Source organism: Convolutriloba macropyga, unplaced genomic scaffold (genome assembly GCF_964194025.1).
Source record: "Convolutriloba macropyga unplaced genomic scaffold, txConMacr16.3 SCAFFOLD_4952, whole genome shotgun sequence".
Classification (NCBI taxonomy): Eukaryota; Metazoa; Xenacoelomorpha; order Acoela; family Convolutidae; genus Convolutriloba; species Convolutriloba macropyga.
This window is the reverse complement of record NW_027453201.1, coordinates 1203-19168: the sequence shown is the minus strand read 5'-3', so window position 1 is coordinate 19168 and position 17966 is coordinate 1203. Positions and strand designations below refer to the sequence as shown.

General features: G+C 36.5%; 1 protein-coding gene across 1 annotated transcript; it reads right to left on the bottom strand.

The window, feature by feature from the left end:
- Positions 1 to 1785: 1785 nt before the first annotated feature.
- On the bottom strand, positions 1786 to 17679 carry LOC142358125 (uncharacterized protein KIAA0513-like; the record flags this gene model as incomplete). Its single annotated transcript, XM_075409589.1, has 5 exons — positions 1786 to 1874; positions 2123 to 2198; positions 4026 to 4086; positions 17035 to 17105; positions 17558 to 17679. Coding segments are annotated over 4 exons (306 nt in total), but the record flags the coding sequence as incomplete, so codon positions are not given.
- Between the last annotated feature and the right edge of the window lie 287 nt (positions 17680 to 17966).

The following is a 17966-nucleotide window of genomic DNA, read 5'->3' as shown; positions in this document are numbered from 1 at the left end:
CAAGTGGAGCCTGTGTCAGAATTACTACTGGACTTATTGTCTAGGACTGAAGAAAGACGACATCCATTAAGCATCAAAAATGTTCTTGATGTTATATATTTTCGCCTCATACACTGTTACTTTGTTTGTAGTTAGCGAGCCATGAAACAAACTCTATGCTTTTATTATATATAATCATGTTCAAACAATATAACAGTGCTGACAAAGCTCTTTGAAATAATCGATGACAATTAGAGTCGATAAATGAATTTTTAAAACCAAACGAAGGCCTTAAAGTAGCCTAAAGTTTGTGCTGATGGTTTAGCGGTACCAACTTAAAATTTGAAATAGACGCAAAAGAGCTCTCTGATTTTGCACTAAACATTTGTTGCTAAAATAGTTACGAAATTCTGTTTTTCTCACCGGACCAATATATTTCCGATTTGTTTGATTTCCTATTTGTTTACTATTTGTTTTCAGTCAAATTTTCAGTCATTTTCTTTGTTAAGAACAAAAACTTGCTATTCGAGATATATATCCGCGCTCTATCTACATGCTAATATAGCTGTCAGTAAAAATGACGGTTCTCTGATTAGACTTTTGTCAATTTCTTACAACATTTGCAAAGGCCTGCTAAATCCTTAGGGACGGTTTAAGGGACGAAATGCTAAGGGACGGTTATTCTGTGAGACACGTACATGTATAAAGTCAACGCGTTCTTGCAAGTTCCTGCCGGATGACCGACGTTTGCAAATTCTTGCAAGATCATACAAAATAACCGTCCGAGTTCAACTCGAGCATAATGAGAGCAAAAATCAGACAGAGAACAACAGCCACTTCAGCGCAAAATTAATTATCAAGTAAAAGGAATTAGCTTAAACCCGGTAATTTAATTTGGCTATTACCTTCTGAGAGCTTTCCGACCATGCTCTGTTTGACTAGGAATTCGACGTTGAGCTCCTTCGGGACCTCCAGTTGGTGCATGTACTTCGTGAACTCCCTGAAAAAGAACAATCATAACAAAAATGAAAAAAAAAAACAAAGCGGATAAAGACGAAGACAGAGTGATTTAGGAATAGATTAAGGTTTCGTGATTTCTTTCTCCCGGTATAATATAATTATCAGTAATTGCTGTTTTTAGACCTCTATATTGATATGTAATAATTGCAATGGGAGTTCTACCTCTTACTACGACAAGCAATCCAATATCGCAAAAATGCAACAATTTGAATCACAAATGTTAATCAGAACAAAATTCTTGTCGACCGGGGGTGGAATGGGGGGGGGGGGGGGGGGTTGAACCGGCAAACTGTTTCCATCATATTTTTCTCGCCAAATTGAATTTGTTTAATCAGAAATTAAAGAGTTGTGCCATGCATTATTGTTTATATTGTTTAAAAAACTCGATTATAACCCAAAAAAGTGCAAATATTTGATAAGACGAGTGGGTATGTGAATGAATTAAGTTTTTTTTCCAGCAAAAAGAACGGTAACTCATAATTAACTTGGTTATCATAACTATGGTAATTAATTCAACAGATCAGCAGTTCAATAATTCTAAATTCAACTGTGCCTTTCAAATTTGCACGCGTGAAATGTTCGTTTATATTCTCCCCACTTTGGTCAGGAAAGAATAAAAACTAGTGCTTGAAGGATTTAACACATTGTGAATGCAGTTGTACTTTCAATTAGATGTCTTTGAGAAAATTAAGTAAAATAATGTAAAAATTAAGTAAAATTAAGTGAATTAAGTAAAATAATGTGGCGCAAGAAATGTGACTAACTTGAGCTGTTTGAAGACGATTCCGCTGAACATGTCTGCGTGATGGTCCGCCTGTTTAGATGCTCTACTGCCATTGGACAGTCTTTTGTTCACATCCGACTGCCATCGGCTCCTGAAACAGAAAACACACCACAATTACATTAGAAGGATGAGAGCAAACAATCAATTCGAAATTTGAAATTATTTATTACTGCAGCACAACCAGCAATTTCTAAATTAATTTTTGACAATTTCTGTGGAAATATTAGATAATTTTTTGCTTGCACGCACTGCTTGACCCAGGAAAGCTTATAAAATATGACAACTATGCGGGAGGGGGGGGGGTGTTATATGCCTACTCATAATAACTGGGTCATTTACCCATTGGGTCCCCGGTGAACACCTTCACAGTGGACTGCGTCCGAAGAAGGCAGCATTCCAGAACTTCAGAGAGCGCCTGAAATGAAAAATCCAGCCCACAATCAAAAACATAGCTGGCAGATTGCCAGAAAATAGCCGCAATTGCTTCGTAGATCTGCAGTCCCAAAAAAAACAGTAAGAAAGACAGACCAAAAAAAATTCGTGTTTTCATTGAAGGCCGATATGTTATATTTTGATTAAAAATCTGTATAAAGTTATTGCTGCCTCTATTAGCTGATCTCAAATAACCTTCATTTAGAGTGACATACACCCATTTGACCTTATCTCTTTGAATTAAGGTAAATAAAAGTCAATTTCAAAGTGATGAAGTTATTTTTGAGAGTTAGGTAAGTCAAGTGTGACCAAAAATTTAATCACGCGCATGAACAAAAAAACTCGCTCCACTGAGAGCGAAAAATGACGTCACACATGCAATTCAGTTAAAATTGCATGAACGAATGAACAAAAAGTGGCTATGACGTCATATGGTCGTAACAAAAATCATGACGACGAAATAAAAAAACATAGCAGGACAAGTCCTGACGTACAATTCAAAGAATTTTCATTGACTAAACAAAAAAAACTAGACCTAGAATGGAGTATGAGTGAATTGAGAAAACCATTTTGAAAAAAATCAGAACAAAAACATAAGAAATAAACCAAAAATCAATGTCAAAATGCCGCATGTGAACAAAAAAACCACTAGCGAGAAATGAAAAATTAATTCAAACAAAAAGCTAGGCCTAGAATGAGCTGTGAATGGATTGGGAAAACCATTTAGAAAAAAATCCGATCCAAAAAATCGAAAAAACATCAAAAATCAGAGTGAAATTGCCGCATATGAACAAAAAAACCACTACCGAGAAACCGAATTTTTGTTCAAACACCGTTTTCTCACTCTACTTTAAAATTAGAGCAAAAAAATTCACGCCGCAAAACCACTCGCTTTTTCGCTCCATTTCCTGTTTCGGTGTGACCAAAATCACTACTCCAATTTGACTTCAAAAATCATGAAAATGTGTGAACAGATCTTTAAAAAAAAGACAGCGCCCCAATACAATTCAAATTCTTTGAATTGTAAAAAACCAAGAGAAGGCCAATAATAGCCCCAGCTATCGCTGTGCGGCTATTAAAAATGTACATCCCGAAGACAAATTTTTGTTTTCTTGAGTCTGTGTGAGCATACTAATGTGCGCTTTTCTACTGCTAATATGGTTTTTTATATGTTACGGGGTGCAGCTAGCCATTGCTTGGATGGTCCTATTCTAACGGCAGTGGTGGGTGGGTGCGTGGGTGGGTGGGGGAGGGGGGGGGGGGGGTGGGGGGTGAGTATGTCAACCTTTCGAATGAATGAATGACTTGGGTATTGAGCTGTGAGTCAACATTCATTCACGGTAAAGAGGGTGTATCGATTCTGTATTCTTCTGTATTCTATCAAAAACGGTTTTTGGCAATTTTTAAAAGAAAAATTGGGTCTATTCTGTTTCGGCCACCCAGTGTTTTTATGACCTTCAGTTACAAATTATATGTTGTTATATAGCACGTTACTATGTCAGAAAATAGCACGTGCGCTTGGGGGTCATAGATCCGAAAAATTTCAAGTGGTTTATTGGATCTATTCTGTTTCAGCCCCCCCCCCCCCCGCAGCTTAGTGGCCATAAATCTTTTATGACCCCCAGGCGCATGTGCTATTTTCTTACATAGTAACGTGCTATATAACAACATATAATTTCTAACTGGATGTCATAAAAAACACTGGGGGGGGGGCGAAACAGAAAAGATCCGGTTTATTTGTGCCCCAAGTGAGCACATTATTTTTCAGGACTCTTATACAGGAATCGTATACAAAACAGTTGAATGTTACCATATTGGCTGTGTTCGTATTCCAGAGAATAAGTACTCCAGCTTCTTGTGCGGTGGCTTCACTGAAACAAAGATACAGAAATTATTATAACGAAACAAAAAGTGGAATCTAATCTGTTTCAGCCTCATATTCATGGCGGTGTTAATAAGAATGCCATGTAGGATCTTTTCAGTTTGTGCTTCCCCCCCCCCCCCAGTACGTTATGCTCCCCCAGTTACAGAGCACGTGTCATTTCACGCACTAAATCATTATGTAAAAATATGGCACGTGCGTCTGAGGGGTGCAAATAATATGCGCCCACTAAACTGGGGGGGGGGGGCACAAACGGAAAAGATCCACCATGTATATGTTAGAATATTCATATAAACGGCCCGAGGGGCTTAGTGCCTTGACACGAGGACGCCTGTGCCCGAGTTCTGGATACAAGTCCCGAAGGAGCTAAGAATTATTTTCTAACATATTTAGAAAAATAAAGGGTAAAAAACATCTAGTCTCTCCAGAGTGTTTGAAAATTGAAGAAAAATATTACACCCCATAAATGTGGTTTTTGGAAGTTATACAAGTGGTGTCTATTTAGATAGCACTGCAATCCCTTTTTATGTACTTAATTATATCATAATTTATATCACAATTTCTGCTTTTTTCCACCAAATTCTAATTCAGAAAATGAAAGCAACTCTAAAATCGGGCGCTATAAATTACGGCCAAAAAATTAGCAGTTTAGCTCCAAAAACGCAAGTTTTATAGCACGTTTTGTTTCACGCACGTTTTTAGCAAATAACTTAAAACTAAATTGCTAAGTTGAGAGGCTTTAAAATCTTAGCGCCTGATTGTTTTTAACCTTTGTTGGAGCTGAGCTTAAGGAATAACAAAATTGTGTAGGACGAAAACTATTACTGTTTCTTTTTTATCCGGATTATTCATCCCCTTAGCGAGGATACTGTGTATAGCAAATCAGATACAGCCGCGTATGCCAAGTCAGCAGAAAAAGTTGTTAACAAACTGAACAAAAAAAAGAACTCACAATTTCGATGTCTTGTCAGCCTAGCAACTCGAGCTAGCACATAAACTCAGCAAAACAATTGTTGAAATAATATAGTCTTGAGCAGTATATGTGTTACTGCGTCTTGCCAAAACCAAGCACTTGAGCAGTATAATCGTTAAATTCATACTGTGTCTTGATAACAAAAATTTGTCTTGAGCAATATTCTATCTAATATTGTGTCTTGTATCGAAAACGTATCGAACAGTGAATTCAATTTTCTGTGTCTTGATTTCCAATCTTCAACTCGTGAGTATTCTGCCAAAATCGCAACACACACATCAAGGATTAAGTTAGAAACAAATTTTTCATAACACTTCTCAGGCATATGTTTTTGCCTTAGATTTGTTTCATCAAAACGATTGAACTGGTAAACATATAGAGATCCCGTATTGTGTGATCTGTGGACCCAGTTCAATTGAGAAAAATCCAAAACTAAGTTAGTTAAATTAATTAATGCAACGGTAAGTACAGCAGAGCGGATATACAGTTACAAAGGCGAACTGCATAAACGAAGTATCCGGACAGATTTTGTAACCACTCAGAAAAAAATCGGTAAAAAGATGTTTCCGGTTGGCTTGATAACTCGGATAAAATCTCCACCTTGCACGATTATAGTTTCGAGCGTGCTAAAACCAGGATTGACAACAATTATCCCAGGCTAGCTTCAATCGCGAAGGAGTACTTAAGTCGCGTTCACCAAGCGGAGAGCGCGCCAGCGCAGTCCGGGAACAAGATAAATTTAAGCGTAATAAACCAAACAGTAGTAGTCAGCTACCTAAGTTGAAGTTGAGTTCATTCGATGGAAACCCCCTAGAGTGGCCGGAGTGGTCGAATATCTTCAAAGCAACGGTTCACCATCACGATATACCTGACTCAGAGAAAATGAGCCACTTGAAAACTTTGTTGACAGGTAAAGCAAAGTCAGTTATATCAGGAATGGTCTATTCGGGAGAGTTCTACGCTCGAGCGTGGGAACTCCTGGGACGAAAGTTTGGGCAACCTTACCTAATTGTCGACGCTCAGCTTAACATATTGCGCAAACAACAACCAAATCGAATGCACGACTCAACGGCTATAATCAATTACTCAATAACAATCAGCAACCTAGTTAATGTACTGAAGCAATACAATTATGAGGGCGACCTACGTTCAAATTCAACACTGCAAGTGGCAATTGAAAAACTGCCCCCAAATTTGAAAGAAAAATGGTGCTTCTTCGTTGACGAGTGCCAGGAAGATAGACCCGACCTCCTTCTCCTTAAAAAGTGGTTAGCTTGAATGGCTTTTGTTCATGAAGGAATGCCATCAACCAAGAGCGAACGAAAGGAAGATGATCGACCAAAAGCTAACAAGGAAAAACGATTCTTGAAATAGTCAAACGTTAGTGCGAGTTCGAATGCGAACGAAACCAAGCAAATGCAAAACAACAACTGTCTACTAGCAGATGGCACTCATAAAATATGGAATTGTCCAATATTCAAGAATATGAATGTCACCGATCGCTACGCAGCAGTGAGAAAAGAACGCTTATGTTATGGATGTCTGAGGGAAAGGGCATGCAATCAAAGATTGTAAAGTTCACCCGTGCGGTTTAAGTGGATGTTCCAAAAAGCACAACAGACTGCTACACTCAGAAAACCAAACGGACGAGGGTAGTCACGCAGTTATTGTAAGTGCAGCAATAACCAACCAGAGTAACCAAGTTACTAGTTTTCTTCAAATAGTTTTGGTATCGGTTCAGAGCGGTGGTAACAGGTTGACTACCTACGCTTTCCTGGATAGTGGGTCAACAGTATCATTCATCAATCAAAGTCTCAAAGATCAACTACAAGCCAAAGGCACAGACGTTACCTTTAACATAGCTGGCATACATGGGAAGCAAGATTTGAGGACAGAGAAGGTTCCTATCACAGTCAAGGGACTACATTCAAAGGTGCATTCGATTGAAGCGTTTGCACATCCATCAATCTCGTTGGGAAACACAACAAATGATTACAAGGAACTGAAGAACAACTTCAGACACCTGAATGTTCTGACTAACAGAACATTCAACCTGATGGAAGCAGGCATCATACTTGGACAAGATGCCTACGAAATTCAACGTCCATTGGACTATAAGATTGGAACACGAAGTGAGCCTTTTGCTGTCTTAACATGTCCAGGATGGGTAGTCAGTGGTCCAATGCCAGGCAAGAAAAGTCAAAATGTTTTTCACGGAAGATGTGAAAGTGGCAGAAAATATCCAATCATGGTGGGAATTGGAAACCTATGCTTCCAAAATAAATGTTGTAAGCCAATCAAAGAAAGAGCAGCAAGCTAAGAAGTTTCTAGAGAGAACAAGAAAGTATACAGGCGAGCGGTACGAAGTGGGCATGCTCTGGAGTGAACCAAAACCCAATCTTCCAAACAACTACGGCTCGGCCCTTGGTCAGCTTCACTCACTGGAACGGAGATTCAAACGAGACCCAAATTTAAAAGAATTGTGTCAACAGTCAATTAATACAGATGTTGAAAACGGATTTGTGAAGATCCCTGTTAAACCGGAAATCAAAGGTACTTTCGGAAAGGAATGGTATTTGCCACACCATCCAGTACTAAACCCCAACAAACTGGGTAACGTTCGCGTGTTTGCAAAGCTGCAGCAAAATACAAGGATATCTGCTTAAATGACAAGTTGTTTGCCGGCCCCGATCTACTACACGGACTGATCGGAACAATATTCAGATTTCGAGAAGGACCAATAGCCCTAACCGCAGATATTGGATCAATGTTTCTGCAAGTGCAAATTCCTGAACGGGATAAAAGTTGCTTGAGAATCTTGTGGTGACCAACAGTGAACAAAACTATGCTAATTTACGAGTATCAACGTCATTTTTTTAGAGCAAAGAGTTCACCAACATGTGCCAACTACGCTCTGAAGGGAGTAGCCTTCGATAACGAGGATGAATTCCCAATTGCAGCAAAAACAATCCAAAACGACTTCTACATGGACGATTTCATCAAGTCAGTCGAAACACCTGAAGAAGCAATCACGGTTTTCAAATAACTGCAACCTCTTCTCTCAAAACATGGATTTGAACTGAAGAAGTGGATCACCAACAGTGACGTGGTAACCAACGCCATCCCAGAGGACTTGAGATCAATCAGCAACACAAAGCAGGTTGAAGTAGAACCCGGCAAGAGAAGTTCATCCGCGCTTGGTCTTCGGTGGACAATTACCGATGATAATTTACAGGTTTGTAGAGGTACAAGCAAAGAAGTTGAGACCCAATCAACCAAAGGAAGATCTTATCTCTAGTTTCTACAGTGTTTGATCCTCTTGGACTGTTTGCACCGTTCAGTGTTCATATGAGACGACTCCTGAAGAGCATCTGGACCACAAATGGACAACTTTGGGACGACTCAGTAGAACCTAACGAAGAAAAAGAGTTTCTGAATTGGAAAGCGCAGCTTCAAGAAGTAGCACAAACCAGCATTGATAGAAGATACTTCAGCACAGCCAAGGGCATATGGGAACTTCATGTATTGGCCGACGCATCTGAAGACACAATGTGCGCAGTGGCACACCTACATTCAAAGCCCAAAGAATACTCAGCAGACTTAGCATTTGTAATCGGAAAGTGCAGAGTCTCACCGATGCGACACCCTTTCATACCCCGCTTGGAACTGCAAGTAGCAGTCATGACAGTGAGACTTAAAGAGCAGATAGTAGAGGAACACGAATCAAAGATTCACGGGTCTAACTTTTGGACAGACTTCACTGCTGTTCTGCAATGGATTCACAGCTCCCACCGTAAGCAACAGGTGTTTGTTGCAAACAGAGTAGCTGAGATTTTGGATACAACTATTATTTCACAGTGGAATCATGTGAGTGGTATTAACAATCCAGCTGACATCGGGACACGAGCGATCAATGTTGACGAACTTAAGAAGAGCGAATGGCTCACTGGGCTGGCCTGGTTGAAGCAACGAGAGAACGAATGGCCTGAACAGGTGAATTTAACATTTGCTTCAGACGAACAAAACGAACAAATGGTTTTCTCAGCAAAGGTTGAAGAGAAGAAGCCGCTGATTCAGTGGGAACGATTCAGCAATTTCAATCGACTTGTAAATACAATGGCACACCTACAGCGCGTACTTAGAAAACACAAACTGGCAACAAAAACACTAGATGTTGAAGAAAGAGAGGGTGCACAAGCAGGCATCTTCAGAATACTGCAGCAAGAACAGTTTGGTGAAGAGATGAAACCTCTCAAGGCTGAAAAGGAAATTCAAAAAAACAACAAATTCATCAAGTTTTCACCATTCATAGACCAGCAAGGACTTATTCGTGCTCAAGGCAGAATAGGTAAAAGTCAGTTAAACTTCGAGACAAAGCATCCAGTACTGTTACATTGCAAGCACTATGTAGTTGAATTATTCTTGCGAAATAAACATAAGAATAGTCATCACGAAGGCACTGAAAATGTCAGAAACATAGTTCAGCAGAAGCTCTGGATCCTAGGCAACCGAAATGCTTTGTGATCAATCAAAACCAAATGCATTAGATGTCGAAAGGGAAGAGCCTAAAAAAGGCTCCAGTAATTGCAGATCTACCTGAAGAATGATTAGTCGCATCAACAGTGTTCGCGAATGTGGGCGTAGACTATATCGGACCGTTCACAGTAAAGATTGGTCGAAGAAACGAAAAGCGTTGGTGCTGTCTGTTCACATGCCTTACGGTAAGTGCTGTACATAAAGAGATTGTACCAAAACTAGACACTGATTGTTGTCTGAACGCAATTCATTGTTCAAAGAGGCAAACGGGTCAAAATGATTAGCGACAACGGGACAAACTTCGTTGGAAAAAGAACTGGCAGAGTATAGAGCAGCATAGAACAAGGGGCAAATTGAAGAACATCTGATTCAACAAGGTATCGGATGGAATTTCAACCCCACCTGCAGCACCACACGTTGGAGGAGTGTGGGAAAGACTGGTTAGGAGTTGCAAGAAGGCAATGTAAACTAAACTCAGCAATAAAATTGTTGAAATAATGTGGTCTTGAGCAGTATATGTGTTAGTGCGTCTTGCCAAAACCAAACATTTGAGCAATATAATTGTTAAATTGATACTGTGTCTTGATACCAAAAATTTGTCTTGAGCAATTATTGTGTCTGGTATCGAAAATGTCTCGAACAGTGAATTCAATTTTCTGTGTCTTGATTTCCAATCTTCAACTCGTGAGTACTCTGCGAAAATCGCAACACAGACATCACGGATTAAGTTAGAAACACATTTTTCATAACACTGCTCAGGCATATGTTTTTGCCTTAGATTTGTTTCATCACAACGATTGAACTGGTAGACATATAGAGATCCCGTATTGTGTGATCTGTGGACCCAGTTCAATTGAGAAAAATCCAAAACTAAGTTAGTTAAATTGATTAATGCAACGGTAAGTACAGCAGAGCGGATATACAGTTACAAAGGCGAACTGCATAAAGGAAGTATCTGGATAGATTTTGTAACCTCTCAGAACGAACTGGGCGGTGTAAAGCTTTCTTTGTGAAACACAAGGAGAGCAGCCTTTACAAGCTTGGTTCTCAACTACAAATTATAAAACGTTTCATGACGTCTCATGATGATTTGATTCTCAATGAGTGATAATTTTTTCTCCTCAAATCGTCAGCAAACATCCAGCTATTCAAGTATGCATTAGTGCATCATCATTATCAGGTGTATATAATAGGTGTAGGCAATCACATTGTAGTATGGGGATACAAAAATTCATAATAATTTTATTTAATTTCTACTAGAAATTAGAGTAACGTTTGAATTTTCCTTTGCCGTTTATTTTAGGGGTCACAAAAAGCATCACTGTTCATATTAGGGGCCATAGAGAGTAAACCAACAAACTGATGGTCACAGAAACTTTCTGCCATGAAGGCTGAGAAACAGAATAGATTCAAAACAGTTTTATCGTATTCTAAACCCATTTTATCGTAGATTTTATATTTTGCCTTCTGACTTTTGGAAATGCTTTTGAAAATCTCCTTTGCGAAGAGTATATGAAATTAAATCAAATTAAAATTGGTCCCCAGAGTGCTTCGATTATACCTGATTGTAATGTGTTATCTCTAAAAAAATGTGTAATGTGTTATGTCTAATGTGTAATGTGTAATGTGTTATGTCTATAAAAAATATCACAATAATGATAAATGTTTATCTTGCAGAGGTGATGAAAATTAAACAGTGATGAAAATTAAAATCAGGGTAAAAAATTACGCCCCCTAAACTAAGAGACAAAGAAACAATCTATCATTCTAAAGAAGTGTTTTGACCCCCCACAAATCAGCAGATTCTATAAGATAGCATTATTTTGTGGGGAAATAACCCAAAGCAGTTTGAAATAATGACATGAAGTATTGACATTCTCACTAAAGTTGGATAAATAATAGAACTGATCCAAAAAATTGCTACAAGCATTGTATAACATTTCAGTTTCGTATTTTTCCATCCAAATGCGAAAAAAATTGTAAGCTAGTTTCTTTTTACTTTTTCAACACTGTAGATGGTTGTTAATTCGAAGATATGACATATTTACAAAAACTGCAATTTTAATCAATAGGTCCGCAGAAAAGATAAAATATGAATGCTAGACGCCTTAATTAAAAACTGAAAGATATGTTCATTAAAATAAAACGATGAAAAAATTAGTCGGCTTCAATTAACGCCATATGAAACGTACTCATGAATTTTTTCAGTAGCTATGATGGCTCAAGAATTTTGATCACAATCAAAACTGCTTTTCCAGCAATTTTTTAAAAGACAAGAATATGAGGTGTAATATTGAGTGACAAATGATTAGTACATATAATGTTCCAAAAACAGATCGAAAAGTAAAAATAATTTTTAACAATTTTTCCGTGCTTTAAATTACCTTTATTTTCTATCATTTCATCAATTGAAAATTTTTAGTGGAAATTTTGCGCAAATTAATTAAGTTCTCTAAAGTTGATTAAAATTGAAATTAAAGTTTAAAAAATATTAAAGGTGTTATTCAGATTCACAAGACGGCCGAAATGGTTATTAAGGATTCCTTTGCAGAACTTGACAGGATTGAAAGTAAACTTTAGTTAGGTGAGGAACTTAGAGTCCGAGGTAAACAAGTTATGATTGAAAAGCAAGTCACATAGTTTGGCTAAAAACTTATTCCCAATTATATTAGAAAATGACATCACGATCGTCAGCAAATAATCTCATTCGAGGTTTTCAAATGAAAAATATTTGAATAAAAAACGTCGCAATAAGCATTCCAAAACGACTCGACGCTTTCCAAAAAAATATCCCCGAACCACAAAATTATAAATATTGCAATTTGAACTCAAAGTTTTGGTCAAAGCGTGAAGAAGTTCTACAAATATGTAGCCAAACATAAAAAATGTTTTTTGAATAAAAAAACGCAGATTTTAGAGATAGGAAAAAGTAAATTTGAAAAATTATAGAGCTAAATTGACACACCAAAGTTTAAATACGCCCCATTCAAACTAGAATTTTTGTTCACTATTTTGATTCAAGGGAAAATCTTGAAAAAATCAATCACGTTTTTTTCCCCAAAATTTAGCTCTTGGATAACCTCCAACAGTGAGTTAAATAAAACAATAAATCTTAAAGGGAGAACTACTACGGAACACGAAGTAATGAAAGTCCAATTTCGTATAGAAGATCGAAACTAAGGTAGAACATAACCGGCAGATTGCCGGAAAATAGCCCCGTTGATTCCAATAAGCATGATTGGGATTGAAAGAGTAGAAGATATCGAAAAAAAAAGATTTTTGTACAAAAACATTTTTCAAGTCCTATTTATTTTGATGGCATTTTGTAGTTGAACATACTCCTGTCCCTTAGAGAGAGGCTACAGGGGCTACTATCGATACCAATAAACATAAGAGATGGTAACTAAGGCTTATAGGAACGATGTTCAAATAGCGGGCATCTAAAATTGGGCTTTATGGGTTTATCTCGTTTCTATTTCTGATTTCAATTTTTTTTTACTCTGTTCCTTTTGAATTGCTTTGCCGAGCAACTGATGATCAAATTCACTTTTAGCAGAATGAGAGAAGAGACAAACTAGCCTAGAGAAGTCAAAAAGATTTCACGCCAAACGCTGAAAAAGCGGCAAATTGGTAAAGCGAAAAAAAGTTCGACGAAGTAAAAAACATAGCAGGACAAGTCCTGAAATACAATCCAAGGAATTCAATGAAAAACAAGCCGAATGTACCTGACCAACAGATCATCTGAACAATCCCAGTCAAATAGACGAAATCTCGAAAGTTGAGAAACTAAAAGAATCAAACTAAACAAAAAAAAACAATTATTCCTAAAACTCTTGAAGCTTTTAACCTGAAGGCCATTTATGACACAATGCAATATAGTCATTAACTCACGCAAAAGACTTAAAGAGGTTAATTTGACACTAAAGGTAGATAATCTCGAAAAAAAGAGAAATCTTCAAAAAGAAATGTGAAAAATACTTCAAAAGAAAAGATATAATAAAATTTTAAGATATTTTTCGAAAATGTGTCTGGAAAAAAATGTTCAAATTCATTTTTTTTCTGTGGAGTTTTGTCTTGTAACTCATCTTAAACACTTAAAAAGTTTCGTTTGCCTATAAAGATGGTTAAACTCAGAAAATGACAAAAAAAATTCAAAAAATTTTGAAAACAATCAAAACAATTTAAATTGCAGGCTTTATTTAAAAAATCACTTATATTTGCAAACTAAAAAAACAGAAAACTATTTTGTTGCCACTAGAAACTCTGCAATAACAAACTAGCAAACTCAATAGCAGCAAACCCCTGGCCACTGAGGAAAAAATTTCAGGAAGTCAAAGAAAAAATTACAATTTGAAAATCGCTAAAATTTGTAACATTAAAATCTTGAAACACATTCCCCATTACCACTAGAAACTATGCAGTAACCTATTATAAAAACATAAAGGAAATGTTTTGTCTGTTCAGGTTAGAGAAACCTAAAAATTGACAAAAATTTTCAAAAATTTGGAAAAATTGGCTGATGCCATGGCCAATAAAAATTTTGCAGTAAACTATTAGCAAATCCAAGACGAGATTTCTTGCCCCCTGGAGCTGGAAAACTTGAATAATGACAATTAATGTCAGAAAATTGGAAAAAACTGCTAGCTTTATCGAAAAAATTGGTAAAACTCGTGAAGTTGAAAACCATTCCATTACCAATAGAAACTATAAAAAAACCTATTATTGTGACACCAAGAGCTGAAACAAAAATATTCAAAAAACTTGAAAAATTTTTAAAAATAAGAATAATTTACCGTGTTTATGTCTGGTGTAGCAAAACATATAGCTCTTAAAATGGCCAATAAAAGTAATTACGTCTTGCAAAAGACCTTTACCAACTTTTACAAACCTCAATTTCAGACTGGTCCAACAAAAAATCCGAAAAAAGACGAAAAAATTACAACATTTTGGGCTCAAAAACTTCTGAAAATGACCTGTTAACCTTGAATTACGGCCTTCCTAGTAGCTTCAGCACTCTAAGTACTTGAAGAACTACTAAATGCGGCTAAGGTCCTCTAATGAAACTTGATGCCCACTGAGCTTTACCTGTTTATCCCGTTTTGAAAGCTCAAAGTCATGAAAAAAGGTGTGAAAACATCTTACAAAAATAAAAAAACATAGCAGGACAAGGCCTGAAATACAATTCAAGGAATCGATGAAAAACTCAGACGTACTCTACCTGACCAGCAGATCAATGAACAATGCTAGCCAGAACACAACTCATCAAAGAATTGAGAAACTAAAAGTATCAAAACTAAACAAAAACAAACTCATTGCTAAAACTCTTTAAGCTTTTAATCCTAATACAAAATTTTTTCCCTTTAAAAACACGTATGACAAAAATTTGTTCACAACCAATTTTTGTTTCTGAAATTGGTCCAGTATTATATCTGCAAGACCTGAAAAATATTGACAGTTGAAGATCGGTTAACTCGAAATTAACCCAAATATTTAAGAAAAAGAAAACAATTGCAAATTATAAGGAAATGTTGCTGAAAACTGTGATATAAATATCTTAAGAATCATTTCTTTGTCTCTAGAGGCTATCCAGTAACCCAATTACAAGCTTTAAAAAACTCATTGGCTTATAGATCGATGGGCAATAACATTTAGAAAAAATTTCAAACTTCAAAAAATAGAAACTCATTTTATTAAAATGTTGAAAACCATTCAATTGCCCCCTAGCAACTAATAAATAACATACTGTCAAACCCTGGATGCGGTTATTTGGCTACTAAGGCAAGAAAAAATAAAAAACAAATGTTTTAAAAAAAAACTTGAAAAAAATCGCAAATTCTATCAAAAATTTCTAAAAGTCGAAAGCTTAAAATGTTGAAAACAAATCCATTGAAACTAAAAACCATGCACTACATTTTTATCAGAAAGTGGAATAGTTTTTCTTGCACTTGAGATTGAACGAATATCAAAAACTGACAACAACTTCAGGAAACATTAAAAAATAGCAGATCTTATCAGAAAAATTCTAAAATTCGAGACATTAGAAAGTTAAAAAGCATTCAATTGATACTAAAAACTATGCACCGCCCTTTTAACAAACCTCAGAAGAGATTGCCTGGTCCCTGATACTGGAAAAACTAAAAAAAATGATGAAAATTTTCAGAAACCTGAAAAAAAAGCAAATTTGTTCAAAAAATTGCTAAAATTAGTGATATTTAAAAGTTGAAACCTATTCCATGGAAACTAAAAATTTTTCGGTAACTTGTTATTCAACTCCTAATGAGGTTTTCTTGCCCCTGGGACTCAAACAACTTGAATGATTACAATAAATATGTAAAAAAAACATGAAAAATTTGCAACATTTGTCAAAAAATGCAAAAATTCATGATGTCAAAAAGTTGAAAACCGTTCCATTACCACTAGAATTTGTGCAGTAATCTATCGTCGAACCTAGACGAGGTTTCGTGACACCTAGGGCTAAAAAACTCAAAAAATGACAAAAATTTTCAAAAAACCTGAAAAAAATTGCAAAAATTAGGATCCTTTTGTGTGTTTGTGTTTGTGGTACCACGATATACAGCTCATACAATGGTCATAACAAGCAATTTTGTCTCGCAAAAGGCCTTCATGAGCTTTTAAAAACTTCAACCTAAGACTAATCAAACAAAAATCTCAAAAAAATTACAAAAAACTTGAAAAATTGCACCATTTGAGCCGAAAAACTTCTAAAAATGACCTTTTAACCTTAAATTAAGGCCATCCCAGCAGCTGCGCCACTATACGCACTTGAAGGACAACTAAAACCCATTTTGGGCCTCTAATGAAACTTAATGCCCGCTGGGCTTTAGCTGTTTATCCCGTTTTGAAAGATCAAAGTCATTGAAAAATGTGTGAACACATCTTAAAAAAAAACACAGCGCACCAATACAATTCAAATTCTTTGAATTGTAAAAAGACAGAGCACCAATACAATCCAATTCTTGGATTGTAAAAAATTAGAAGCGCTATAATAGCCGGCTGAGAAGATGAGGGCGCCTATTAATAACATAAAGCATACTAAAGTCTTCCATATATGAACTCTTAATCAAAGACAAGACTTTTTGGTCGCAAGCACGATATCTTTTCACAATTAGCATGAACGAAATAGATTCTTTCACCCAATTTGGCCGGTGAACAAAATTTTTCTCTCGCTCAACATAAATTTGTTCACCAGACAGTTTTAACCAACTGCACTTTTAGGCCAAAATGCCACCTGAACAAACAGTACAGCAGGTTGAAAATTTGTAGAACGCCAACACTCGTTTTCGAGTTGTAAAAAACTAAGATAATCGCAATATAGATTTGCTCGCATTACAGCTTCGCAGCTGCAATAATTTAAAAAAATCAGAATAGTTTTTAAACTTTTGGTTAATTGAAAAGTTTGCCACTTACAGTCGGTGTAGAATACGAAGCAGAGAAGCATCAGACACTTGGCAGGTACATAGTCGTCCTCGTGATCACACCTACGCAATTAACATTATATATTGAAATGGTTGTGGTCAATTAAATATCAAAATTCTCTTTCCGAAAATAACCAGTTAAATTTCTTGTCAGCTAGCCATTATGATGTCTAAAATTGACGACTATGCTGCGAAGGACACTTGAATTATGTCTCAGAAACTCGAAAAAGCGTATCGGAAACTCGTTTATTTTTCTTTGTTTACTAACTCAAGAACGCATAATTATTTTTCTCTTCTATTTCAGCATTCAAGGAGTATCATGGTATAATTTGTCTTCATTGCCCAGGTCTAGACCTCGGCTTATGAAAAGACTTTAAAATTCTAGTGGGGGGGGGGGGGGAGTTTTACTGAAAATACACGGCAGAGGTTCCTAGTCAACTAGAATGGTACTAACTAGATTACTTAAGTTTTTCTATTTTGACATTCGATTTATAACTTGTGTGATTAGTACTAACTCGAATAAGCATACAGAGAAGAACTGGTGAAGTCTGTAAAAGACTAATTCGTCCAGACATTGGGTGTTGTTTTGTCTCTGTTCGTTCACGTACTTGGCAAACCACTGCCGACCAGCCCCGTGCTAAACAAACAAACCAACATTCAGTCAAATGGGTCACCCAGATTACTCTAATGGACCTTTTTCAACCTCTTTAAAAAATTTTTATTAAAAAAATTTGAAACATGCGCGTACGAGCTTTAAAAAAATATCTGTCCTCCCCCTTTTTAAAACTTGCAAAGTTGTTTGATCGAGAAAAGATACGTGACTCTGCTGAAATCAGTTCGAAATTTTGAATTACATTTTGGACTGTAAAGTGGTTCTCGACGAATGAGCGCAGTAAAATTAGACAAAGAGTGAGTTTTTTGGGA